This window comes from Lithobates pipiens, unplaced genomic scaffold (assembly GCF_037356315.1).
Source record: "Lithobates pipiens isolate NorthernLeopardFrog02 unplaced genomic scaffold, aLitPip1_a1.2 Scaffold_1, whole genome shotgun sequence".
Taxonomy (NCBI): domain Eukaryota; kingdom Metazoa; phylum Chordata; class Amphibia; order Anura; family Ranidae; genus Lithobates; species Lithobates pipiens.
The window spans coordinates 75,684,684-75,711,579 of record NW_027507685.1 but is presented as its reverse complement, the minus strand read 5'-3'; the positions used below and the strand labels follow the sequence as shown (position 1 = coordinate 75,711,579).

Below are 26,896 nucleotides of genomic sequence, written 5' to 3'. Positions count from 1 at the left end.
ACTGTCAGTTCAGGCCTCAAATGCTGACATCTGCACCACACATGTGGTGAAATTGATGAATATACATCAGATATAATGCCAGAAGATTCCATCCTGTTTTCATAAAAAATAAATAAAAATGACAAAGCAATGTGATGCTCTAAGCACAGTTATGGCATTGCCCCAAACATTACATTCTTAAAAACAGTTTAACATGCACATTTTAAAGCATGTGTGCATAGATGTAGTCTATATTCTAGGTATGTCCTGAAATATGAGTGGAATGTGTTATACACAGTCACAGCACACCACAACTACTATGGCATCTTACATAGTGGATGTGCAATGTACTGCTTTATTTAAATACCTAATTTATTTCCAGACGCACACCCTTAAGTCCGGTAGGGCTGACCCAAAAAAAAAAAAAGTCCTGCAAGCAGCATCTTTGGGGCGGTGCGGGAGCCATGTATACACCGCTCCTAAACCGCCCCTGTCATTGAAAGCAATGGGCAGCGCTGTCAAAGTGCCTTCAAAAATCCTTTAGCAGCGGTACTTTGTGGGAGGTTTTAACCCTTTCGTTGGCCACTAGGGGGGTTAAAAAACGTCCCTAAATGTCGCTAGAGGCTAAAAGAGCCGCTATAACAGCGGTAAAGTGCCGCTGAAATTAGCGACACTTTACCGCTAATGCGGCCACACAATAGCAATGTGAAAGGGGTCTTAAACTAAACTTTACAAAGCTTTTTTTTTTTTTTTCAAACTGGTTGACAGTGTAACTTTTTCTGTGTGTCTTAATGACCAATATTCAACCTACTGACCACACATTTTAATCTAGAAAGTATCACTTTATTCTTGTTGTTATGACACTGTTGCTGTAGAGCTAAGAGAATTTTTGTCAAGAGGGAAGATTTCTGTAATCACTGACACCAATTAACATCTAAACTATGCAGAAATAAGACACATGACCTTCTAGCTCCTCTTCTGTCTAAGGCTGGGTTCACACTGCTCAGATATGAAAGCAACAATCGGTCCAACCTGATCAGACAGACTTTAACCAATTCAATACCAGGCACTTTCGCCCCTTCCCGCCCAGGACAATTTTCATTTTTCAGCGCTGTCGCACTTTGAATGAAAATTGCTTGGTCATACAACACTGTATCCAAACTAAATTTTTATCATCTTATCTTATCTTCCCAAAAATAGAGCTTTCTTTTGGTGGTATTTGATCATCTCTGGGGTTTTTATTTTTTGCTAAACAAACTAAAAAAAAAAAACAGAATTTTTTGAAAAAAATAAATAAAAATTCTTAGTTTGTCATAAAATGTGTTTTTCTCCTTCACAGATGGGCACTGATGAGGCGGTACTGATGATTTGGCACTGATAGGTGGCACTGATGGACACTAATAGATTCCACTGTTGGGCAGCACTGATGAAGTACTGACAGGTGTTACTGCTGGGCACTGATTGGCACTGTGGTGGACACTAATTGGCACTTTCATTGGCACCGATAGCCATTACTGATGGGGCACCGATTTGAAGCTACTTCTGATGGGGGTTGTGCTGATAATCAATGTGCCGATTATCAGCACAGACCCTCCCTCTGACAGGGAGAACCACCGATAGGCTCTCCCCATCAGCGCAAACTGAGGAATGCTGTTTACCTGCACTTCCTGGTTCACGCGATGATCAGCTGTGATTGGTCACAGCTGATCACATGGTAAGAAGCCTCTGTCAGAGGTGCCGGTGTTCTGGCAGATAGTGTCCTGCCATCATATAGTGTCTGCCCCGTACTGCGCATGCGCAGTACGGGGCAGAAGAAGCTTCGGAAAATCTCCGAAGATGAACGGCGCCTGCGCTGTGAGTGGAGGTGGTAGCCCCACCATCCAAGCGGACATAGGGTTGGGAGAATTAGAGGGCCCCTCACGGGCGAGCTTCACTCGCCACGCTTCGGGCTGCGCTCGGCTCTTCGGGCTGCGCCGTGAGTGGAGGTGGTAGCCCCACCATCCAAGCGGACATAGGGTTGGGAGAATTAGAGGGCCCCTCAGGGGCGAGCTTCACTCACCATGCTTCGGGCTGCGCTCGGCTCTTTTATTTTCCTACTCTATGTCCACTTTGATGGTGGGGATAGAACCTGGACTCACGGTGCAGACGCAGTTCATCCTCAGCTATTTTCGGAATCTGTGTGTGCTGTGTAATGCGCAGTACACAGCGGACACTATCCGATGGGGGACCATATATGATAGGACACCGGCTTGTTATCCTGCTGAACGTCATATGACGTCCAGTCAGGATTACAGAACCACTGCTTGGCCATCAATCTGCTATAGGCCGGACAGGAAGTGGTTGTCGGGTTTAAAAAAAAAAAAAAACACAAACATGTCATACTTACCTCTGCTGTACATTTGGTTTTGCAGAGTGGCCCCGGTCCTACTCTTCTGTGGTCCCTCGGCTGCACTCCTCGCCTTCTCGAGTGTCCTGCTGGAGAAGCGTTCTCCAGCACTCCCATGTCCGTAGACAGCAGGACTCGGCTCCGCCCGCAACATTGGATTTGATTGACAGCAGCGGGAGCCAATGGCTGTGCTGCTATCGATCTATCCAATCAGGACACGAGACAACAGCCGGAGCTGGTGTGCTTGTTCTCGTCATGAGAATTACAGGGCTCAGGTAAGTAGAAAGGGGGTCTCGGTGGCGTTGCTGCAGCACAGGAGGTTTTTAACCCTAATGCATAGAATGCATTAAGGTGAAAAACAGCGAGGGTTTACAACCTCTTTAATGAACAGGATCTGACTTGAGATTTTTTTTTTTTTTCAATACATTTTGCAGTACCGCCTCTGAGCACAAGTCGCATGTCACCAGTCAGATCAATTAAGATGCTGATCCAACATGCATATGACTTCAATGATGTTCAATGGGTTGACCAAAGTAGTGCAGGAACCTTTTCCAAATACGGCCTGACACAAGTCGGACCAGTTAAGATGGCTCTCATGGGGAATCATTGATTTATACAAGTCATGCGACATGTGCTCTCAAAGTCGGAGCGTATGTCGCACCAGTGTAAACCGGGCCTAAAGCAATGAATCCTCTATTTGTCGTTGGATCTCCAACTACATAAATTACATACAATTCTGTATGTTTTGGGGAGAAAAGGGGGGGGGGGGGTGGCTAGGTGGGACTTTAAATGAGGCAATGACTGAGGAGAGTCACATACCTCCATCCCTGGTATAGATAAAAGGGGACTTTGAATGAAGCACACACCTGTGAGGTGATGAAAAATGTGTTAATAAGCATATTATTTATTTACTGTATTTTGTGATGACTCAATGGGGTGGATCTAAATCAATGATTTTCAATTTTTAAATGCGCTTTTTATTTTTTTATTTAAACCGAATTTTTTATTTTTCAAACTTATTTTAAGAAACTGCTTTTAAAGTAAAAATCTATCTAAAAGATGTTTTTTATTTAAAATACATTAATAATTTGGTTTATTCAGCATGAAATGGAGCTTAGTTATTTAGCATGAGGCTGTATATTCTGCAATATTTAATTTTTTGGTAAACTCATTCAATAAATCCAAGTACTGTAAGTTGAGATAACATGCACTGCATTGATGCATTCACACAATTTCACAGTTACCATGAGATAAATCAAAGTTCTGGAATATTCCTTTATCAAATTGTTTTGCAAATCTATGTACACAATAAACTATTATTGAGGCTACATGCGCACTGGGCTTAAAAAAACATCTGTTCTCTTGGGAGTAAAAAACGTTCATATAGAGCATTTTTTGTACAATGTTTAGACTAGTTTAGGAGAGTTTTAAATTTTTTTGTGCCAGTGATCTCCAATCAGAAACGTGAACCAGAAGGTTTTTTTTCCTGCCTCTAAACGTTCAGCTCAAAATATGCCTCTTACCATTTTAATTAGGGCTGCAACTAACGATTCTTTTCATAATCGCTTAGCTGGCCGATTATTGTTTTGTTTAATCGGTTAATAACCTTAAAAAAAAGTGGGGCGTATAATTTAGTTAATATGTAAAGTTTAAAAAAAAAAGGCAATTTATTCTTAAATATCTCTATGCAGGGGTAACTATAAATAACCAACTATATGGTTAGGGAGCAATATATCTAATCCACTCTGAGAATAAAGACAGAAGAGATACACTGTATATACTATTAGAAGAGATATACTGTATAAACTATTAGAGGAGAGCTATACTGTATAAACTATTAGAGGATATATATACTGTATATACAGGGTGACTCTGGTAACTATCAGACTCAGAGATCGAATATAAAAAACAAAAAACAAAAACAAATGTCTTCCTTCAAAAAAAAACCACGTTCATTTTCAACCACAGTGATGAGAAAATTTGGAAATAGAAAACTTCTTGGTCAAAGGAATTTTCAGACAGTGTATGTGGTTTTCGCTCAGAAATAACATTCATTTTAAAAACAGAATGTTAAAAGCAAGTGAAAATTTCAAACAACATTCTTTCATTCAGCGAATGTACAGATAAAAAAAATTTCATCTGAAAATGTATCCGTGTGGCCAGCATAAGGCTCGGTATACACCTATGCAGTTTGCTTTTGATCTGTTTTGGCAGTGCTTTTTGCTGTGCGTTTTGATTTTTTGCGCATGTGATTTTGCTGGCGATTTGCGTTTTTGCATATTTTTTTTTGGGCAATTTGTTGTTGGGCAGATAAAAAAAAAAAAAAAAAAAAAAACACAAATTGCTGCAAAAACACATTACATGCTTTTCTGCAGCTTTTTCATTGAAGTATATTGAACCAAAATACACAGTTTTGTGTTAAAAAAACAAACAAAAGTCCCTGACCCTTTCCAAATACACAGTGGCTGAAAAAAACAGATGTGAACGTGTCCCATAGGAAAGCATGTAAGACCCCTTTCATACTGGAGCGTTTTGCAGGCGCTATAGTGTTAAAAATAGGGCCTGCAAAATGCCCTAAAACAGCTGCTCCAGTGTGAAAGCCTGAGGGCTTTCACACTGGAGCGGTGTGCTGGCAGCGCGTCAGGAAAAGTCCTGCCAGCAGCTTCGTTGGAGCGGTGAACTCACCGGTCCTCCACCACTGCTCCCATTTGAAATCAATGGGGTAGCGCTGCGATACCGTTGGCAAAACACCACTCCAGTGGTGTTTTGTGGGCGGACTTAACCCCATTTTGGTCGCTAGCGGGGGGGGTTAAAACTGCCCCGCTAGCGGCCGAATAGCGCAGATAAAAACGACGACGGAGGCAGCCCAGTGTGAAAGGGGTCTAAATGAACTGTAGTGCATTTCTGCAAAAAGCACCACAAAAGACATAGATGTGAACCAGGTCTAAGACGTTTAGTATCATAATGGGGTTAAAAAAAAAAAAAGGGGGTTCATTTTTTTTTTACTGTAGAACTGTGAAATTAATATTTGCTGTAGCGATTATTTGCTCTTTTTGTACTATAAAAAGCTAATTTTAGTTTTAACCCTATTATGTTACTGGCCGATTAATCAATTATGAAAATAGTAAATCAATTTCATAATCAATTCGTTGGCGATTAATCGATTAATTGTTTCAGCCCTAATTCTAATGTGCATGGACACATAGGACAATATTGAGCTGATTCTACAGGCAGAACACAAAACTCTTGTAAAAGCAATATTTTTTAATCCAGTGCGCATGGGGCCTGAATCAGTTCTGATATCGCTGTTTTACTAATCTGACAGCTTTATTCTAAATAGAATCTTTATTTTGATAACAAAATTAAGGTTTCCTAACTACAAGCAAGAATAAGTACTTACATTTAAAGAGCACCTGTCATTTCAGATCCATCATGGCAGCACCTGTTAGCGGGCATCCACTCACCTGCTGCCACCCCTCTCTCACCTTGTTGTGTCACTGCTACATCACCAGCTGCCCCATTAAAGTGAATGGGACTTCAGTGAGTCAACGGCGGGTCAGAGAAGGAATTTATAAGAAATTGCCACACACCACTGTAGATCAAAATCCTTTTTATTTGGACATCCCAAAAACTACAGGAATCAGAATGCTGGGTAGACGCGTACCACACACTTCATGTGCGCTTAGTCATTACTAGGGTCAGAGAGGGATCAAGTTATTTTACTAGTGATTTAAAATTGACTTGATTTAAATCAAATCCACCCTGTGAAATATGTGTACAGGCATACCCCACTTTTAAGTACACAATGGGGTTTATTTACTAAAGCTGGAAAGTGCAAAATCAGGCTCACCTCTACATATAAACCAATGAGCTTCTAACCTTAGCTTGTTCAATTAAGCTTTGTTAATAAAACCTGGAAGCTGATTGGTTTTCTATGCAGAAGTGAGCCTGATTTTGCACTTTCCAGCTTTAGTAAATAAATCCCATTTTGTACTTAAAAGTGGGGTATGCCTGTATATGTAGCAATAAACATGATATATAATCAAGGTTTTCATCACCTCAGTCGTGTGCTTCATTCAAAGTCCCACCTCTTTTATTTGTACAGTGCCTTGCGAAAGTATTCGGCCCCCTTGAACTTTTCAACCTTTTGCCACAATTCAGGCTTCAAACATAAAGATATAAAATTTTAATTTTTTGTGAAGAATCACCAACAAGTGGGACACAATTGTGAAGTGGAAGGAAATCTATTGGATATTTTAAACTTTTTTAGCAAATAAAAAACAGAAAAGTGGTGCGTGCAAAATTATTCGTCTCCTTTACTTTCAGTGCAGCAAACTCACTCCAGAAGTTCAGCGAGGATCTCTGAAAGATCCAATGTTGTCCTAAATGACTGATGGTGATAAATAGAATCCACCTGTGTGTAATCAAGTGTCTGTATAAATGCACCTGCTCTGTGATAGTCTCAGGGTTCTGTTGAAAGCGCAGAGAGCATCATGAAGACCAAGGAACACACCAGGCAGGTCCGTAATACTGTTGTGGAGACGTTTAAAGCCGGATTTGGATACAAAAAGATTTCCCAAGCTTTAAACATCCCAAGGAGCACTGTGCAAGCGATCATTTTGAAATGGAAGGAGTATCAGACCACTGAAAATCTACCAAGACCTGGCTGTCCCTCTAAACTTTCAGCTCAGACAAGGAGAAGACTGATCAGAGATGCAGCCAAGATTCCCATGATCACTCTGGATGAACTGCAGAGAACTACAGCTGAGGTGGGAGAGTCTGTCCATAGGACAACAATCAGTCGTACACTGCACAAATCTGGCCTTTATGGAAGAGTGGCAAGAAGAAAGCCATTTCTCAAAGATATCCATAAAAAGTCTTGTCTAAAGTTTGCCACAAGCCACCTGGGAGACACACCAAACATGTGGAAGAAGGTTCTCTGGTCAGATGAAACCAAAATCAAACTTTTTTCCCACAATGCAAAACGATATGTTTGGCGTAAAAGCAACACAGCTCATCACCCTCAACACACCATCCCCACTGTCAAACATGGTGGTGGCAGCATCATGGTTTGGGCCTGCTTTTCTTCAGCAGGGACAGGGAAGATGGTTAAAATTGAGGGGGAAGATGGATGCAGCCAAATACAGACCATTCTGGATGAAAACCTGTTGGAGTCTGCAAAAGACCTGAAACTGGGACGGAGATTTATCTTCCAACAAGACAATGATCCCAAACATACAGCAAAATCTACAAAGGAATGGTTCACAAATAAACGTATTCAGGTGTTAGAATGGCCAAGTCAAAGTCCAGACCTGAATCCAATCGAGAATCTGTGGAAAGAGCTGAAAACTGCTGTTCACAAACGCTCTCCATCCAACCTCACTGAGCTCGAGCTGTTTTGCAAGGAAGAATGGGCAAGAATTTCAGTCTCTCGATGTGCAAAACTGATAGAGACATACCCCAATCGACTTGCAGCTGTAATCGCAGCAAAAGGTGGCTCTACAAAGTATTAACGCAAGGGGGCCGAATAATTTTGCATGTCCCACTTTTCATTTTTTTATTAGTTAAAAAAGTTTCAAAAATCCAATAGATTTCGTTCCACTTCACAATTGTGTCCCACTTGTTGGTGATTCTTCACAAAAAAATTAAATTTTATATCTTTATGTTTGAAGCCTGAAATGTGGCAAAAGGTTGAAAAGTTCAAGGGGGCCGAATACTTTCGCAAGGCACTGTATGTTTGGGGAGTTGTAAGTAGGTGGAAAGGGAATTTTTTTGTATCTAATCGTCCTCTTTAAGAAGCCAGTGAACGTACTCATTCTGGAACGCGGAATTTCCCTTTGTCTAAGAAATACTTGGCAGACCTGTAGAATGTAGCTATAATCAGGCAGCTTTTTGGCATCAGGTTTCCTCAATGGAAAGATTTACACAATGCTGTTGCACACTGCCATCAGCTAAACAAATATTACACTGCTGAATGCCTCATCTGCAGTGAAATAAAAGAAAAAAAAAAGTTTTTTTTTTGCAGTGTTTGCACATTGGATAATAGCACATAAGGGAATGGAGCCAAAAGCAGGATGGATAGAGGGTGGCGTAGTCTCAGAGATACACTCCTCATATACAGTATATTATCTTTAAAAGGAGATAGATTGTAACCACGATCACAAGATAAAGATCACTCATTCTTGCTGCTTACAGTCAATCAGGAAAACAATGGTGTCTATAGGAACCTGTGTCAGTGAACTTTGTTTTTTTTCGGGTCAGACAGGTTATGCATTCCAATATGCAAAATTCCCTCAGAGTAGATCAAATCCAAGTCAGAAGGGGATCAGTTGCACCTGTCAATGAATTCTAAATTGTCTCATACTGATACCATTAACACAAGCTCATGGCCCACTGACAAAGGCCCCAAAGGCCCCAAGCGGCAGGTCTTCTCTGGACAACACCAGTCAACCAGTCTTTTGGTAAGAAAAGAATGGTTACGTTATCAAATCATTATAAGATTCTTAAGGTAGGGACGGTGCCAGGGATGTCAGCTTACGGATTAAATAAAGGACCAAAAGCACCCATAAAATTGACAGTGGTGAATGACTGTGCACACTCGGCCAACCACTCAAAGTTTGTGGGTAGAGATGGGCCAAAAACTCAAACATTGCAAGTTTGGACGCAAATCGCAAAGTCTATGAAACATGAACTTGAAAAATCAAAAGTCACCATTTTGAAAGCTTATATGCAAGTTATGGGCCATAAAGAGGGTAGTGTATGGGGGCCCGGGTACTGCCCTGGGGGACATGTACCAATGCAAAAAAAAACTTTCCTTTAAAAAATAATTTTTAAAGGAGCAGTGATTTTAATGATGCTTAAGGTGAAACAATAAAAAGGAAAAATTCCTTTAAATATAGTGCCTAGAGGGTTCCTTAGTCTATCTGTAAAGTGGCGCATCTGTCCCATGTATAGAACCTGCTGCTCAGTGAGAGCCAAAAGGGACTGGCACCTCCACCCCCGTTGTGGCTGTATCCTCCATACAGATGCAATCAGTGCGTCCACCAGTACCTTCTCGTGTGCAGCCAAAAGCGAGTTAAAGCCTTTATACGTACTGTGCTTTTGTACTATAAAAGGGATAATTTTTTTTAACCCCAGGTTAAAAAATAAAAAAAATAAAAACACATGCTGCTGCTAAATGTCTTTTCCTGGCCATACACATTGATTGTCAGAGAATAATATTTGTACATTCGAAAATTTCACTTCATTTTAACATTCATTCAATCTTAAAATGAATGTAATTTCTGAAGGAAAGCCACATACAGGGTCTGAAAATTCCTTTGGCTGTGGAGTTTTCTATTCCGTTCCTTCAAATTTTACCGTCACTGCGATCGAAAGCAAATGTCGATTTGACCCCACTAATAATTAGAAAATCAAACAAATGTTCTTAAAATTAAGATTTTCTAATAATAATTTTTCATGTATGGCCAGTATAAGTCACAGCAGACGCAGGTTCTATCCAGCTACCTCCCTATGACCGGGGGGTGGGGGCAGGAGGGGGTCATTCTGCTTATTATTATATTATAATCCTTTCTGAAAATCTGCAAAACAGCGTTTTAGGTGTTTTTAAATAAACAATTTGATCTCGGAGTCAGATAATATGTATTAGATTCATCCTCTAATAATATATACATACAGCAGGGACGTGCAGTGAGGTCAGTCTCTGGCTACATACACAGGTTACATACCCCGCGATCGTTAGAACGAGAGCAATAATTCCAGCACTAGGTCTCCTCTGTAACTCTAAACATGTAACCTGTAAAAATGTTTAAAGAGGAAGTAAACAGTGATGAGTTTACTTCCTCTTTCATTCCCTGCAAAGGTAAAGCATAATGGACTACTATGCAATGCATAGTAGTCCATTATGTGTCACTTACCTGACACAGGAGCCAGCGAAGTCACCGCTGTCCCCTGTAGTCCGGCGCATCCATCTTCTCGGTGGGTCTCGCTGCTCCGCCGCTGTCATTCGGCAAAGCCGCGATGACGTCACTCCCGCGCATGCACACGGGAGCCGTCACTCACGGCATATCGCCGTTGACTGCGGCACGCTCAGTGCGGTGCCTGTCTTTCGGCAAATACAAACCGTGTAGGTTTAGGAGATATTTCTTGGACTTACAGGTAAGCCTTAATCTAGGCTTACCTTTGGTCAAAGTTGGTTGTAAGGGTTTACAACCACTTTAAAGCGTCTCCTATGGAGATTTATACATACTAAAGTTTGGCGCCATTCCACAATTGTGCGAAATTTTAAAGTGTGACCGGTTAGGTATCTATTTAACATCACCTTTCACATTATACAAAAAAAAATTAAAAAATCAGGCTAACATTAGCATTATTTTTAGTCATTCATATTTGCACAAAAAAAAAACATGTTTAAAAAGATTGCTGCGCAAATACCGTGTTACATAAAAAGTTGCAACGGCCACCATTTTATTACCTAGTGTGTTTGCTAAAACAATATATATAATATTTTGGGGTTCTGAGTAATTTTCTCACAAAAAATTGAGTTGATTTAAATCAAGTCTTTTTTACTAGTAATTTAAATCAAATCCACCTTGTACTAAACTAACACACTACACTCAGAGGCACAATAGGTGAACACACAAACTCGCTAGTAGCAAACTGAGCCCTGCTCTATCTTCACTGCAACAACACACTGCAAAAGCTTCCTGTGGGAAGGAACCTTTTATAGTGTGGGGTGGAACTATGAGCATTGAGCCGTGATTGCACAAAGTCCTCATCACTTTGCCCAATCAGGGCTCTGACAGTGCTCTATGCCCTAATTGGCAAAGCCTTGCACCTGACCAGCGCTTAGGTGCAAGGCTTCATCCAATTAGGGCCCTAGAATGCACTGCGTAGTGCATTGTGGGGCACTCGGTGGGCGAACATCCCGCCTCGCGCCTTGCAAATTCGGATGTTCGCCTTTTTTGCTCGACTGAACCGTTTGCCCAACACTATTTGTAGGAACCTTTAGCTAATTACTTAAACACCTTGGTGAAAGTGGGGGGTAAGATAAGGCAAATTACACACTTCTTAAAAAGGAGTTTTGAAGGTCCATCTAAATGTGTGGACAGTTGGATGGTGACTGGCAACATATAGAATGGAATCCTAGAAAAGGTGAGTAATACAAGGGAAGTCTTGCAGAATAAATAATGGCACAAAATTCAATGGAATATGTGATTTAAGTATGGTCAGCCATAAACAAGGGACACCACACAGACAGCAGAATAACTACTTCTTGTCCACCCAATCACATACTTGTAGATAACTATATTATACCATTATAGAAACACAATAACCAGTTTTCCTGAACCCCTAACCCTACTCAGTGACCTCTAAACTGAATTACACTCATTATCCTCTTTCCTTTCATCTTCTCTGTGTACGTCTCTTGTGTAATCCTCTTTGGGTAATTAAACACAGCAACATCAGCTTCTCTATTTAATACACTGAACACAGAGGCATTGAAGGGGGTCAGAAGCGAGTAGAGGAGAGGCGATCGGCTGCTCTCCTGTCAGCACAGAGCCCCCCCCCCCCCAGGATGCCCACATAGGACGCCACCATGACCATCACTGATGACCACTAGGTATGCCACCCATGGCCACCAGGGATGCCAATCTGTGCCCAAAATCAATGCCAGTGCCCACAAATGGTGCCAGTAAGTGCCCATCAATAATGCCTGCCAGTGCCTCCATTACAGTGATTCCCATCTATCAGTGCCCACCTATCAGTGCCTCCCATAAGTACCCATCAGTGCTGCATATCAGTGCCACCTCATCAGTGCCCATCAGTGAAGAAGAAAACGTACTTATTTACAAAATGTTATAATAGAAACAAAGAAACTTTTTTTTCAATTTTTTTTCTCGCATTTTGTTATTTGTTGAGGAAAAAAATAAAAACCCCAGCAGTGATCAAATACCAAAAGAAAGCTCTATTTGTGGGTACAAAATGATAAAAATGTTGTTTGAGTATAGTGTAGCATGACCGCGTCATACTCACCTGCTCTGTGCAATGGTTTTGCACAGAGCAGCCTCCATCCTCCTCTTCTTGGGTCCCCCACCAGCGCTCCTGCTCCCATAGTGGCTTGCTCTGAGGGCACTCATGCATGCTTGCTCCCAAGCCACCTCATCTATGAGACACACAGTGTGCGCCTTGGCCCTGATGCCTCCTCATTGTTGCAGGGGTGGGGTCTATTGTTGCTGGCTCCAGGGGATCCATTTTACTGCTTTTCTTGTTCTTAGACAATAGCAAATTCTATACAAATTATTTAGCACCACAAAACGATACTTGGGGAAGTACTGGGAGGTGGGTATGGGGTGGAACCAAGGGACAGTGCTTGGAGGTGGGTAGGGTGCGGAGACTAGGAGAGAAGAAGGGGCGAGTTCCTGCTCCTATTCTCTGATAAAAAAAAACTCTGGTCATAAATCTAAGAAGCCAGAACTGGCCTCATTTGGCTATATGTGCCAAGCACAGACTATCTTATCCATGGCCACTAAGTGCAATTCTGACAACTAAAGTCTGAAACTGGATTTCAGTGGTGGCTCTGGGCAACAAGTGTTGCTTCTATTTAGGACATAATGACAAATGCAACTATCTGAATTAACACTTGGCAGGCATAATGAGGTCATTGTCTATAGATCAGTGAAAGTGTGAATCTAATTGGATACAAAAGATGGAAATCAAACACAACTCCTTGAAAAACAAGACCTATTAATAATTATAATGAAGCTAAATCAAAATCTGTGAAAAACAAAAGCTCTTTCAGTTCTCCAAAGAGTTGAAATCCCCTAACTCAATGGGACTTTCCATACAATAACCTCCCACATCCTAGCGAAAATAAGAGAACCAATGTCCTTCTCTTGTTAGATGTAAAGCAGAGAAGAAGGTACTGCTAAGTGTGGCAATAAAACTCTTTAATGACAAGGAAGGGTAAAAAACACTTACAAGATGGGAATGAAAAAAAGGCATATAGACTGCACTTAGGCTGCTTTCACACTGGGGCGGTGCGGGCGTCGGCGGTAAAGCGCCGCTATTTTTAGCGGCGCTTTACCGTCGTTTAAGCAGCGGTCTGCGGGCGCTAGCGGGGTGGTTTTAACCCCCGCTAGCGGCCGAAGAAGGGTTAAACCCGCCCGCAAAGCGCTGCTGCAGCGGCGCTTTGCCGGCGGTATTGCCGCGCTGTCCCATTGATTTCAATGGGTAGGAGCGGTTTAGGAGCGGTGAATACACCGCTCCTTCACCGCTCCAAAGATGCGGCTAGCAGGACTTTTTTCACTGTCCTACCAGCTCACCGCTCCAGTGTAAAAGCCCTCCGGCTTTCACACTGGAGTGAAAGGGGCCGGTTTTTTTCAGGCGCTACACAGGCGCTATTTTTAGAGCTGTAACGCCTGAATACCGCCCCAGTGTGAAAGCAGCCTTAGAAGTGCCTTCTTCTCTACTTTGTTTTTCCTACAAAGTGTGCTTCCCTCTTCTGAAGTGATGCTGTGGTGCATTAATCACATTTCAAGAGACAGTCATGTACTGTTTGTTAGAGTCTCCTTGCTAACCTGAGTGCCCTATTCTCCACACTTCTTGTTAGATGCGATTGACAGACTGAAGTCTTACCACAAAATCATGATTCCCATACAGGGTATACAGTATAAAGAAAAAGATTACAATGTAAAAGTAAAAGAGGCATCGTAGGCAGCCTAAGTTCTCAGCTGCACCAACCTGCTATCGAGACCATGTCAGAAACCCCGAACTCCCAGAACTAGACCACACATGAACATTCTCACTTGCTTCCCCTAATGCATTGCTTAAGTGGCCAATCTGAGGTCCTACACAAATACCGATATGTAAAAAGTCAGTATTAGCATTTAATTTCAGGGTGGGTCCAAGTTATAGATTGGGACTACAGGAGCCTGAAGTCAGGAGTAGACATCTTAAAGTTTTGTTATATGACTTCACGTTTACTTTTCAATCTCTTTCCTCATGACAAGCTCACATTAAATTTACAGCACAATTCTCCAAATTCCAGAACAGATAGTGCTGCAGGTGAGGTCTGCAGTGCAGGTCTTTGTTCTAAGAAAATGCATGACCTACAGGAAGTAAAGCCAATGGTTACTAAACCTTAGGTTAATTTTGTTCTTTAAATAACAAACATGTCATACAGAGTGGCCCCCGAACATCCTCTTCTGGGGTCCCTCGGCAGCTCTTGGGGCTCCTTTCCGCCCCTAGGAGAAGCGCTCTCCTGAGTCATTCATTCAGTGTCCATAGAAGCCGAATGTATGACTCGGCCCCGATGCCCGTGTCATTGGAGCTGATTGACAGCAGCGGGAGCCAATGGCTGCACTGCTATCAATCTATCCAAAGCCAGAACTCTGGAGAGAAGGACGGTCCCCGCTGAAGATGAAGAGGCTCAGTTAAGTAAAACGGGGGGGGGGGGGGGCTAGGGGGCCAGTAACTGCCAGGTGTTTTTTCACCTTAATGCATAGGATGCTTACCTTTACAACCCCTTTAAGAGTTCAAAGCAAATATCACTTTGCAATCTTCCTGGAACTTCTCTGAGCTTTTCCCTGAACTTACCAGTCACCTCACAAGTTTCTAAGAACTCATTAAGAAGATGTAAACAAGGGTCGGCATGAATATCACATGGATGGATTATCAACTTCACTATCCCTGCAGCCTTTACCATGACATATGATGTTTACAATCTAAACAGACTGCTGACTCAGTAATGGTGGGCTCCCAGCCAAGAACAAAAGCTGTTTTTAGATGGGAATTGGGCACTTCAGGGTACACTTAAGGTCAGCACTCATACCAGTTTTCAAAATGATACAGACATCTACAGTCAAACCCAGCTTAGACTCATAATGAGTAAATAAACTCTCTAAAAAGAAAAGCATTAATAAATGTGGCTACATGGCTAGAACAAGTAATCAGATCCAATGCGCCTTTTCATATATAGTGAGGATGCAAACTCCAACTTTGAAATTCTATTATTTGCTCCCTTTGGTCTCAATAGGGACTTTCGATAAGTGAAACCTGTTAATTCTGCCAAAAATCCAGTGTGGTCATAACTTTCTGCAGTGAGCCAACAACATAACCCCTAGAATTCATGAAGACTGGCTCCAACAGGTTTTTAGCAGTTCGCTCTGCACTCCTGTGATCTGTTTTCAGCAGACAGCGGGATGAAGCCTGCCATTACAGAGCCGATCCAGACTGGGGCAAGATCGTGACAAAGTCAGGATCTGCCCATATGTCTGGACCGGCACCTGGCTCAGCCTTTTAGTGAGCCACTGAGAGCCTAAACAGGCCACTCCTGCCCCCATCACAGCCCAGCACTCCAGTGAGCGTGGGGGGCAGAGCAGAGAGTCGGTGACTCACAGTCACCAGCTCTCTGCTCATAGAGCTCTGAGAACCGAGTAATTAGCGATCTTTGATCGCTCGGTTCTCAGTATTAGAGCTGGCGGGGGACAGATGCAGAATCGGACCAATGCTGCATCCACCCTAGGTTAGTATAATTTTTTTTTTAAACGCCAAACTTCTCTTTTAAGGCAAGCTTTGGATACAAGAAACACTTTATCACCTTTATTTTGATGAACAGGGATGAAATGGGCTGCATTACAATGTATCACACAGTATAATTTATTCCAAGAGCTGATACTAAAGTCTGGATCTACCTGGTTTAAATATAAACACTTTTAATTATAGTTTGATGTAACCAAGCCCATTAATATGAATCAATATTTCTGTGACTCAAATCCATTATATTGCTTATTAAATATAGTAAACACAGGTCAATCTGTGCAAGATTGCAGTAGCAACAGACAATTGTCAAATTAAAATGTTGCTGTCATGACTAAAGCTGAATATTTAGCTATGAATTGTATTGCATAGTTAGATTCTGCTTAGACCAATGTAATCATACCCAAGCAATCCCTGTGGAAGCTGCAAATTACTGTAGTGGACACCGCTACGACAGTGATAGCAGCAATCTGCTGTAAGTGAACTGCGTTCGGTGCTTGGAGGACATACACATGTATACTCTTTTGCCTCCCCTCTCCTTTCTGTAGGTTAGAACAAGCCTTGGTTAACTGGTTAGTACTTTATCCTCTATGCAGGGTTTTCCTGCTCTGTAGATGTTCCCTATTTAATACCTTTTCAAGATTCTGACTACATATCTTTTTGTTTTTTCACCTGCACTGGTCTGCTCCCACATCCGCTTCCGGGAAAGAACTATACCAGAGTTATGCTTTTGATTTCTGCATTGGTTCCCACCATTTAAGCAGTGGGTACGCTTTATGGCTCAGCCTGGCAATCTCCAATTTACTGATGGTTTGTCGTTGTTATTTTTATTATTAATGTTTTTATTGTGTCAGTTTAGATCAGCTATTAAAACTATGCCTCCATTTCTGCCACCTGAAGAAGCGGCTCACACAGTGAAACATGTAGAGGATCATATAATGGTTACAGTTTGTGTTCCCTTGTACTGTACCTCATCCCGGGATTGCGGGTATTAGATGTATACCTGTATAGTTGCCAAGGAAAACGCTCTCTACGATTGTAGAGGCTGAACATTTAATAATGTATTTGTTATTTTTAACTCTATTTGTGTAATAAAATGTATATTTTGGAATAAATTGTTCTATGCATCTTTGGGGTACCGAGAAAATCCATGTTTTTTTTCCTTAACCACTTCAGCCCTGGAAGGTTTGGCTGCTCAATGACCAGACCATTTTTTGCTATATGGCACTACGTCGCTTTAACTGACAACTGCACAGTCGTGCAATGCTGTACCCAAACAAAATGTATGTTCTTTTTTTTCCCACAAATAGAGCTTTCTTTTGGTGGTATCTGATCATCTCTGCGGTTTTAATTTTTTGCACTACAAAACAAAAAAATAAATAAAAGAGAGGCAATCATTTTGAAAAAAAAAAAACAACATAATATTTTGTACTTTTTGCTATAATAAATATCCCCATATTTTTTTTAAATCTATTTTTTTTTTCTCATTTTAGGCCGATATATATTCTTCTACATTTTTTTTTTTATTATTAGCAAAAATATCGCAATAAGCGTATATTGGTTTGCGCAAAAGTTATTGCATTTACAAAATAGGGGATAGATTTATTCCATTTTTATTATCTTTTTTTACTAGTAATGGCGGCGATCTGCGATTTTTAATCGGCACTGCGATATTATGGTGGACACATCGGACACTTTTGACATGATTGACAATTATACAGCAAACAGTGCACCGATTACTATGTAAATGTCACTGGCAGGAAAGGGGTTAACATTAGGGGGCGATCAGGGGGCTGTGTTCCCTAGTATGTGTTCTAACTGTAGGGAGATGGGACTGACTGTAGGAGATGACAGATCATGGTTCCTAGCTGTTAGGAACTCACGATCTGCCTCTCCTTTCCTCACAGAACAGGCATTTGTGCACACACACACGTCCCTCTTCTGCCTCTCATGCCTGTGATAGTGCGTGGCCAGCCAGTCAAGAGCATTGGCACCCCCACAGTGCAGCCGGTGCTCGCACGCCTGCTATCGTGCTTAAAAGGAGCCAACATATAGGTACGATGGCCTGCAGGATCGTGCCAACCTGCTGCAGTATAATGACAGCGGCTGGTTGACAAGCGGTTAATTTGATTTCTAATCTTTCGGATCCTATGCGGAGTGGCTGCCCTACAGCATAGTAGCCACAGGGTGTTGCTCATTTAATAAATACATAGCCATTTCCGATTGGATGTGGGGGAGAGGCATGGCAATGATGTCAAACAATTAGCGATTAGTAAACTCTGGTCCTAGGAAGGGCTGACCCATTTCCTGGTCATTGTCATTGTTGCACTCTAGTCCTAGGAGAGAAATTCCCATTACCTGATTAAATATTCCCATCATACACAGATATTGACCATGTAGGTCTAGGGTGCTCTAGCAACTCGCAATTGGTATCAGCATAAGACATACTGCAAGTGGAATGTGTTGCTATCACACACTTGCAGCCATTTGCAAAGTCCAATTGTTTATTTACTGTGAAGATCACATCAAAGTGCAAATATTCAGCGCTTTCATGACCCCTTCATCAGGTATAAGATAATGTAGGGGTCCAGTATGGCTCCTAAAAGTTGCACTGAGATGTGACCTTTAAATACATGATTGGAATTTGCAAATAAGTTTCATGGTGTGCTGGTGACGCATTCCACTTTGTTACCCATCACCAGGTCACTGCCATTATTACACTCTGGTCCCAAGAGGGACTGACACATTATTATAGCTCTATCATTATTATACTCTGATCCTAGAAAGGACTGATCTATTACCATATCTCTATCATTATTACATTTTGGTTTTTCCACTACACATTTTCAATAAGCACATTTGGAGTCATGTGATCCTAGGAGGGGAACTACCTATTGTCTTGTCAGTACAATGGTCTTAGGAGGAGACTGACCCCAATATCAGTTCACTGTCATCAGTACGCTCTGGTCCTCAAAGGAGACTGACCCATTATGTCACAGTCATCAGTACTCTCTGGTCCTAGTTGAAGACTGACCCCATTATCAGTTCACTGTCATTAATATTCTCTGGTCCTAGGTAGAGACTGACCTATTATCACAACACTGTTATTAGTACTCTCTGGTCCTAAGAGGAGAAAGACCCATTATTAGGTTACTGTTATTAGTATTCTCTGATTCTAGGAGGAGACTGACCCTATTATCAGGTTACTGTCATTAGTATTCTCTTATCCTAGAAGAAGATGGGCCCCATTTTCAGGTTACTGTCATTATCACTCTCTGATCCTAGGTGGAGACTGACCCCATTATCAGGTTACTGTTATTAATACTCTCTGGTCCTAGATGGAGACTGACCCCATTATCAGGTTACTGTTATTAATACTCTCTGGTCCTAGGTGGAGACTGACCCATAATGTCACGGTCGTTAGCACTCTCTGGTCCTAGGTGGAGACTATTATCCAATTATTAATGTTTTGGCAACGAGTATTTTGTCTTTAGGATTCACTGCCCAAGTCACTTTAGGTTGCGGACACCATGAGGAAGTTCTCTTGAAGTATTGCAGTCTATTTTCTTTAAGATATTACAGATAAGCTGTTTTCATGGGGAGATGTTTGCACAAAGATCTTTGTATTTCTCTGTGTCTAGTGGATATTACATGGATTATGGAGTCCAATAAATTTCTTTAGTTTGCCGTTTGCCAAAACGTTTGCTGTTACCAAGAGTGGAGCTGTTGCAGTATCCTGCTCATTGCCGGTGTGCTTGTGATAAACTTACATCTGGCCTGTGCGGTGAATAGTACAGGAATGGGGCTGATCTGTGACAGGTGGGGCCAGAGTCACAAAAGCAACAAACATTGCATTCTGGGATTGCTGTTCAAAGTGCAACCACCAGGAAAGGCAAGTTAACTGATCACACACCTATGACAACAGTGATCATCTGGTGTCAGAGATCTTCAGAACTTCTCCATGTCGGGCCACAATTACATAATAACGTAAAACAATTTTTACTATGCCACCCCTATGACTAGGATTTTCACACCCACTCAGTTTCATTCATCTAGAATAAAACAGAGGAGTCCAATTTCTATGTACTTTTTAAAATATCTTCTAACACAGGCATTGGCCTTTTTCAATTGCTACTCACCAACAGTAGTCACCAAGGTGCTGGCAAAGAACAGGGAAGAAGCCAAATCCCACTTGCTGTCACTGGAGGCATTGAATAAGACTGAAACTCCATATTTGTTGGCACTGATCACCCTCTCAAGGAAGGCTTCCAATCCACTCTCATTGACACATGGGCTCTCGTTTAAGAATATCTGTTTTAGTTGCTTTAGCTCTTTTCTTAGTTTTCCTTCATATGGCGCTTCAATGCTGGAGACCACCCAGGCACCCAGTAGGAGGTAGATCAGATAACCTCCGATGAGCAGCGTAAGCACCATCCAGGACTGCATGACAGTTCTAGGCAAACAGAAAAATCAAATTAGACCTTTACAAGTAAGCATGAGAATTAACATGTCAAAATATACAGCAAAAATATAATATTTTAAACATTCTCCACATTTTATTTTAAAAAAATGAATTCTCTTGAGTGCTGGTCTAAGAGACTTTGCCTGAGCTAAAATGTCATCAATTTTCTGCATTTATGTTACACACACCACATTATAAAGATGCAATACAGAAAGGCATTGCCAAGGTCATCTCTATATTTCAACTCTGCTGCCATATTTATTAGGATTATAATAGAGAAGCAGGTAAGGTTCTCCAATTTTTACACTGATGGCAGTATGCAGCAATTGATAGATGTTACTGCCCTCATACACAAAGAATGGTTATAGAACTACAGTAAAATCATTCCTGTAATATGCACAGCTATGAGTGGAGGTAGATTTCCAAAAGAAGCAGAAAAAAACATGTCTATTCTTGAAAAGCACTGATACTGAATGTCTATAGCCACAAGAATGGGAGAAAGACCTTAGGAGACCATCTTGAGTTACCCCAACATACACATTTGTATTACCTTGTCAATGTCATCTTAGAATATACTGCTTTTATCATTGCAAATCCAGAGACTATTGATTGCTAATTAGTTATGCCAACAGCTTTTTTTCTTATGGTGGTTTCTGAGGTTGACTGTAGCTGTCATTATACCCCCCAGAGAGCAATTGTTGCCCAAATATATTTAAAATTGCAGGTATGACCATGCTAAATTTGGGTATCCTATGATTTGTGGCATTGTAAAGAATACTAATTATATTTTCATACACACACGGATACCTGAATACATATTTATTGCGGGGAGAGAGAAAGAGGGAGAGAGAACATATTTCTCTATATATGGAAATCTAAAAAATGTATTGTGTACAGTGGTTTTAGACCAGCCGGTGGCGTAATATAGCCAACTCCTTCTATGCTATACACAGTAGTTATCATTGCAATGCAGTCTGGTGGACAGGAAGCAATAAACTATTTTTACAATATGTGGCAGATACAACTAAAGAAATTTCCCATATTGCATTTCCTGACGATTCATTAGCCATAGCATCACTGTTATGCAAGGTGCTTGTATTCCTAAAGTTGGCAATAGACATGTAATAACAACTACCTGATTATCAAGCGATGGTCTCATGTCCGCGTTGGCTGGAAAAGGAACAAACCAACACCAATCAGGCAGTTTTGAACACCTGTAGCATTTGCTGTCGTCATTTGAACATACAAACACAGAGCAATGACAACAGAAAAATACCAGATGCTGTCTGCGGATTTTTAGACCATTAGTATGGTGCTTTTTCAACAGCCGATTTGACTTTTTCATCAGACAAAAGCTGGACATGCAGGCTATAAAATTTGTCGGATGTGAATTCAAAGTCTGATTTTCGGATGGTCAGTGCAGAAATCATCACTCAAAAGTTGAAAGTACAAACTGGGAAGAGTCCGGTCTTGTAAACTACTGTTCGTAATCTAGAATTAACATTTGTGACACAGCAAATGATGAAATGTCGAAATGCAGCAGACATTCTCATCTTCTTTAATGGGATAATAATGAAGCTGCTTTGCTGGTGATACTGATGCCAAATCTATTTTAAAAGGCATTTGTTTTGTACAATCTGAAAATTGCAAATCAACACTCGCCAAACTTCTACCAACATGAAATTAGCAGAAGGGGCCCAAAGGGTGGCACTTGAGAAATTAACTTCCTCTATATACTCTCATAGTACGTCACTATGTTCATGTTTGTCAAATGACAATTTGTGGATAGTTAGTATGCTAGACAAAATCCTTCACACGCGGTTTTGACAAAAATCAGATGCTCAGTCATACAACAATCGAACCATGTGTACGAGGCCTTAGACCCCATACACACTATTAGATTTTCTGGAGATTTTTGTCTTCAGATTTGCCAAAACCATGTAGTGCAGGGGCCTGCCTGATTGCATACAAATTGAAACGCTTAAGGTTTGAGCTCATATTATATGGTTTTGGTAAATCTGAAGACATATTTTTGCAGAAAATCTAATAATGTGTATGGGGTCTTAGTTTGCTGTGTCCCCCACATGCCTTTTTGCAAACTGCCAATGGGACTTCCATAGATCTCTTTTAACAATGGCTTTATTCTTGCCACTCTTCCATAAAGGCCAGATTAGTGGAGTGCACAACTAATAGTTGTCCTGTGGACCTATTCTCCCACCTGAGCTGTGGATCTCTGCAGCTCCAGTTCATCCAGAGTTACCATGGGCCTCTTGGCTGCTTCTCTGATTAATCTTCTCCTTACCCGGCCTGTCAGTTTAGGTGGACAGGCATATCTTTGTAGGTTTTCAGTTGTGCCATACGCTTTCCATTTTCCGATGATGGATTGAACAGTGCTCCATAAAAATGTTCAAAGCTTGGAATATTTATTTTTTATTTTAAATTTTTTTAAATAACCTAACCCTGCTTTAAACTTCTCCACAACTTTATTTCTGACCTGTGTGGTGTGTTCCTTGGCCTTCATGGTGCAGTTTGTTCACTTAAGGACGGTTCACACTGGGACGACTTGTCAGACGACTTAGCCACCTGACAAGTCGCATCCCGTTCTGTACAATGGAACTATTCTAATCGGAGTGACACAAATCGCTCCGACTTAGAAAAAGGTTCCTGTACGATTTTGGGGGCGACTTGCATTGAATTCTATAGAGAAGTCGTTTTGCAAGTCGCCACAGGTGTCATGTCCAGGTTGCCTGAGGCAGTCACGCTGCAAGTCGTGCTGCCTCAGTGTGAACCGGCACTAAGGCTAGGTTCACACCGGAGCGATGCGGGAACGCCGCGAATCCGCGGCGTTTTCCCGCATCGCATGCCTCCCGCCGGCAGTTCACACTGCCCTATGCGAACTGCTGGGAGTGTCAATGAAATCTTAATGACACCCCCAGATCAGTCCGCATATCGCAGTGCGATCTGCAAACTCGGACAGGAATCGGATCGCATTGTGTGAACACCCATGCGATCCGATTCTGCTGCGGACCAAAAAAAAGGGTCCTGTGCGAGTTTGCGGCGGGTGCGATGCGAATTCAGCCATATTATCTGTATGGCTGAACTCGCATCGCACAGAGATCGGATGTGATTTGCACTGCAGTGCGGTGCGAATCACATCCGGGTCTCCCACCCGCAGCGGTGTGAACCCAGCCTAAGGGTCTCTAAAAAAAAAAAAACACCTCTGAGAGCACAGCTGTATTTATACTAAGATTTAATTACACACAGTTGGACTCTATTTACTAATTAGATGACTTCTAAAGGCAATTGGTTCCACCAGATTTTAGTTAAGGGTATCAGAGTAAAGGGGGCTGAATACAAATGCAAGCCACACATTTCAGATATTTGTAAATACATTTGAAAACCATTTATCATTTTCCTTACACCTCACAAATATGTGCCACTTTGTGTCGGTCTATTACACACAATCCCAATAAAATAAATTTCCCTTTTTGGTTGTAACATGACAAAATGTGGAAAATTTCAAGGGGTATGAAAACTTTTTCAAGGCACTGTATATAACCAGTTTCTGATCTGTTTTTAAATGGCCACAAACTCTAAAGTCTGTAGGCAACTACAACATGGAAATATTATTTCTACGATACTATGTAACCTGGCAATAAATAACAGGCTAGGTGTTCCCAAACAATCCCACCATGGTTTGCATAAAGACAAGCAAAAGCCAACATCTTTTACAATGATCTTATCTATAGGTAACAACTGTCCAAAAAAGCAATTGATCCATTATCAAAATATGGAACAATGCAGCATGCATGGTATTTTTTTTTAGCAAAAACTATTCTATTCTATTACAATTCTAATACAAATCAGTTCATACATGTAAACAGTGATCTAAATTATGATCGGTTCCCCCGACATGTTTGTTTCTTTTGAATAGAAGCAATTTACAAAAATCCACCACGACTGATCAACTTGGCAAAGTCTAAATGGATTCAGAGCACGCTAAATCAAGGCTCTCAAACTGGTGGCCCTCCTGCTGTTGGGAAACTACAAATCCCATGAGGCATTGCAAGGCTGACCCTTACAAGCATGACTCCCACAGGCAGAGGCATGATGGGACTTGTAGTTTCGCAACAGTTGGAGGGCCGCCAGTTTGAGACCCCTGCAATCAATTGATTTAATAAAAATCGTAACCCAAAAAAATGCTCCAATCAGTTTGGTCTTATTGAATTATCAATTCAATTATATTGATACGTGTGAGGCCACTATTAGACGGTGGTCTAATCCAGTGTTTCTCAACTCCAGTCCTCAAGACGCACCAACAGGTCATGTTTTCAGGATTTCCCTTCAGATGAAATGGCTGTGGTAATTAGTAAGGCAGTGAAAACTGATCAAATCACCTGTGCAAAATAGTGGAAATCCTGAAAACATGACCTGTTGGTGCGCCTTGAGGACTAGAGTTGAGAAACACTGGTCTAATGGACAGGTATCCTCAATGGAGCAGAAGGACGAAGAGTGGGTAAATCTCTCCAGCAGGGCAGCAAAAAACAAACAAAAAAACTGCACAAGACAAAACTATTGAATAAAAGTTTTGGCTTTAGATAAACTTTAAGGCCCCATTCACACTTGCGAATGGGGCAGATTGTGATTACCCACGGGAGACTCAGCGGGGTTCCCTGCGAATAGCTGCAGATAGAAAGCACCATTCAAAGCAATGAGAGGCTGTCAGGGAAATCCTCCAGAAATGTTCATCTGCAGGCAATCGCTGCATGACCACTTTGGATCATGTTAGCATGTAACCGGTCATGCAACAATTACTTGCGGATGATCAGCCCTGTATGATTTGCTTGGCAGCCTCCTATTTCCTTGAATGGGACTTCCTGCCTGCAGCTATTCACAGGGAACCCTGCTGAGTGAGTCTTAGCTAAGTGTGACTGGGGCATAAATCCATTACAACATTGCCTAGAACAATGCAATTTAGAACAATTTTCTAGCTTTTTAAAATTTTCTAGCCATTTCAACCACCTTTCAATCACCAAAATCAAACAGATGAAAGCAGTCTACAAACTCAGGGCCATCTTCAAGGCAGGGCAAAAGGGGCAGCTGCCCTGGGCCCTGTCATTGTTGTGGGGCCCAAAGCAGCTGCCTCATACTTGTCAACTATCCCAATTCAAATTCCCTTGTCCTTTGAAGTTTTAGTCCTGTGATGTGTCTCAATATCTCAGTGTGAAGTGCTGGTACTAATGCTGCCCAGCTCTGCCCTATTGTTGTGTACAGATGACTCACCTGCAGACCCTGCATTTACATGTAAATAGCGGCGGCATTCATAAGTAAATAGCTGCGGCTGGCGGCATTGATATGTAAATAAAAGCAGTGAGTAATACTGCACAGTAATCTCTAGCAACCAATTAACAAGCAGAAATCATTTGCTGTACCTGTAGCAACTAGTCAGTGGGCTGAAATGTGTGCTGTAACCTCTAGCAACTAGTCAGTAAGCAGTAATGATATGCTGTAACTGCTGGCAACCAATAGCAATTGCTGCCTGATCTAATATGGTAAACTGATTTTAAGTCTAGCTGCTATTTATTGTATGTCTCAGGGCAGATAGAGAGTGAAACTGGGGGGGGGGGGGGGGGGGGGGGACAAGAACATTTTTGCCCAGGGTCCAATCAATATTAAAGACGGCCCTGTACAAACTGCATCTGTATTATGATGGAAATTGCTAGTGAAGTGAACTACCCTGGGGCTCACCAACATTAGGGCCTAGGGACACGGCTTTTTAAGTAATATTTCTGAAGGATCTTAAATTTGAATTGGATATACAGTGGTGTGAAAAAGTGTTTGCCCCCTTCCTCATTTCCTGTTCCTTTGCATGTTTGTCACACTTAAAGTGGTGTTGCCACCAAAAATATAACCTAACTCGTATGTGCATCAAATGGTCTTAATAAAATTAATTGGATAATAAAAAATTTTTTACTTACCTATTTCTTGCGGTTGCTAGGTGGTCCCACGAAATCTGCCTCTTCCATTGCCCGGGCTAAGAACGTCACTTCCCTCGGCAGCCCGGCTCGCTGAGGCTCCTGGGAGAAGTATGACACCATTTCCCAGGATGCCTTGGGCATCACCGAGGGCTACAATCGCGTTATTTCGAGACCGGAAGTGACGCGATTGCATGTGTAATTTGGCGCGGGACTTCCGTCGACAACAACCGTTGTCATGGCAACCGGAGCAGAAGACGGCGCTCGATATAGCGCTTACTGCGCATGCGCGAGATTTAATCGAACGGGCGGTGCATGCTGGTCTTTTATCAGTGCACTCTCCCGGAAGAGGATGCCTGTGGGCTTCACATGCCCACAGGCAAAATGACAACCGTCAGGAGACGGTTTTATAAAATCGTTTTTAATAACAAAACATGCTGCTGGATGTAAAAAAGTAAAAAGTAAGTGTTAGATTTCATTATAATAAGGATTGCCAGTATGCCAAAAAAAAAAAAAAAGATCAAGACAGTGGAATCCCACTTTAAGTGTTTCGGA

The 26,896-nt window shown here is 41.6% G+C and overlaps 1 protein-coding gene across 3 annotated transcripts in view; it reads right to left on the bottom strand.

The window, feature by feature from the left end:
- The window catches only part of KCNK6 (potassium two pore domain channel subfamily K member 6), a 58,069-nt gene that overhangs the window by 14,880 nt on the left and 16,293 nt on the right, over positions 1-26,896 (bottom strand). For all 3 annotated transcript variants that reach the window (XM_077458718.1, XM_077458797.1, XM_077458879.1), the window contains exon 2: positions 20,044-20,357. In XM_077458718.1, coding sequence (XP_077314844.1) covers positions 20,044-20,350 — 307 coding nt within the window. In that variant the 5' untranslated portion in view covers positions 20,351-20,357. The remainder of the gene's footprint in view (positions 1-20,043; positions 20,358-26,896) is intronic.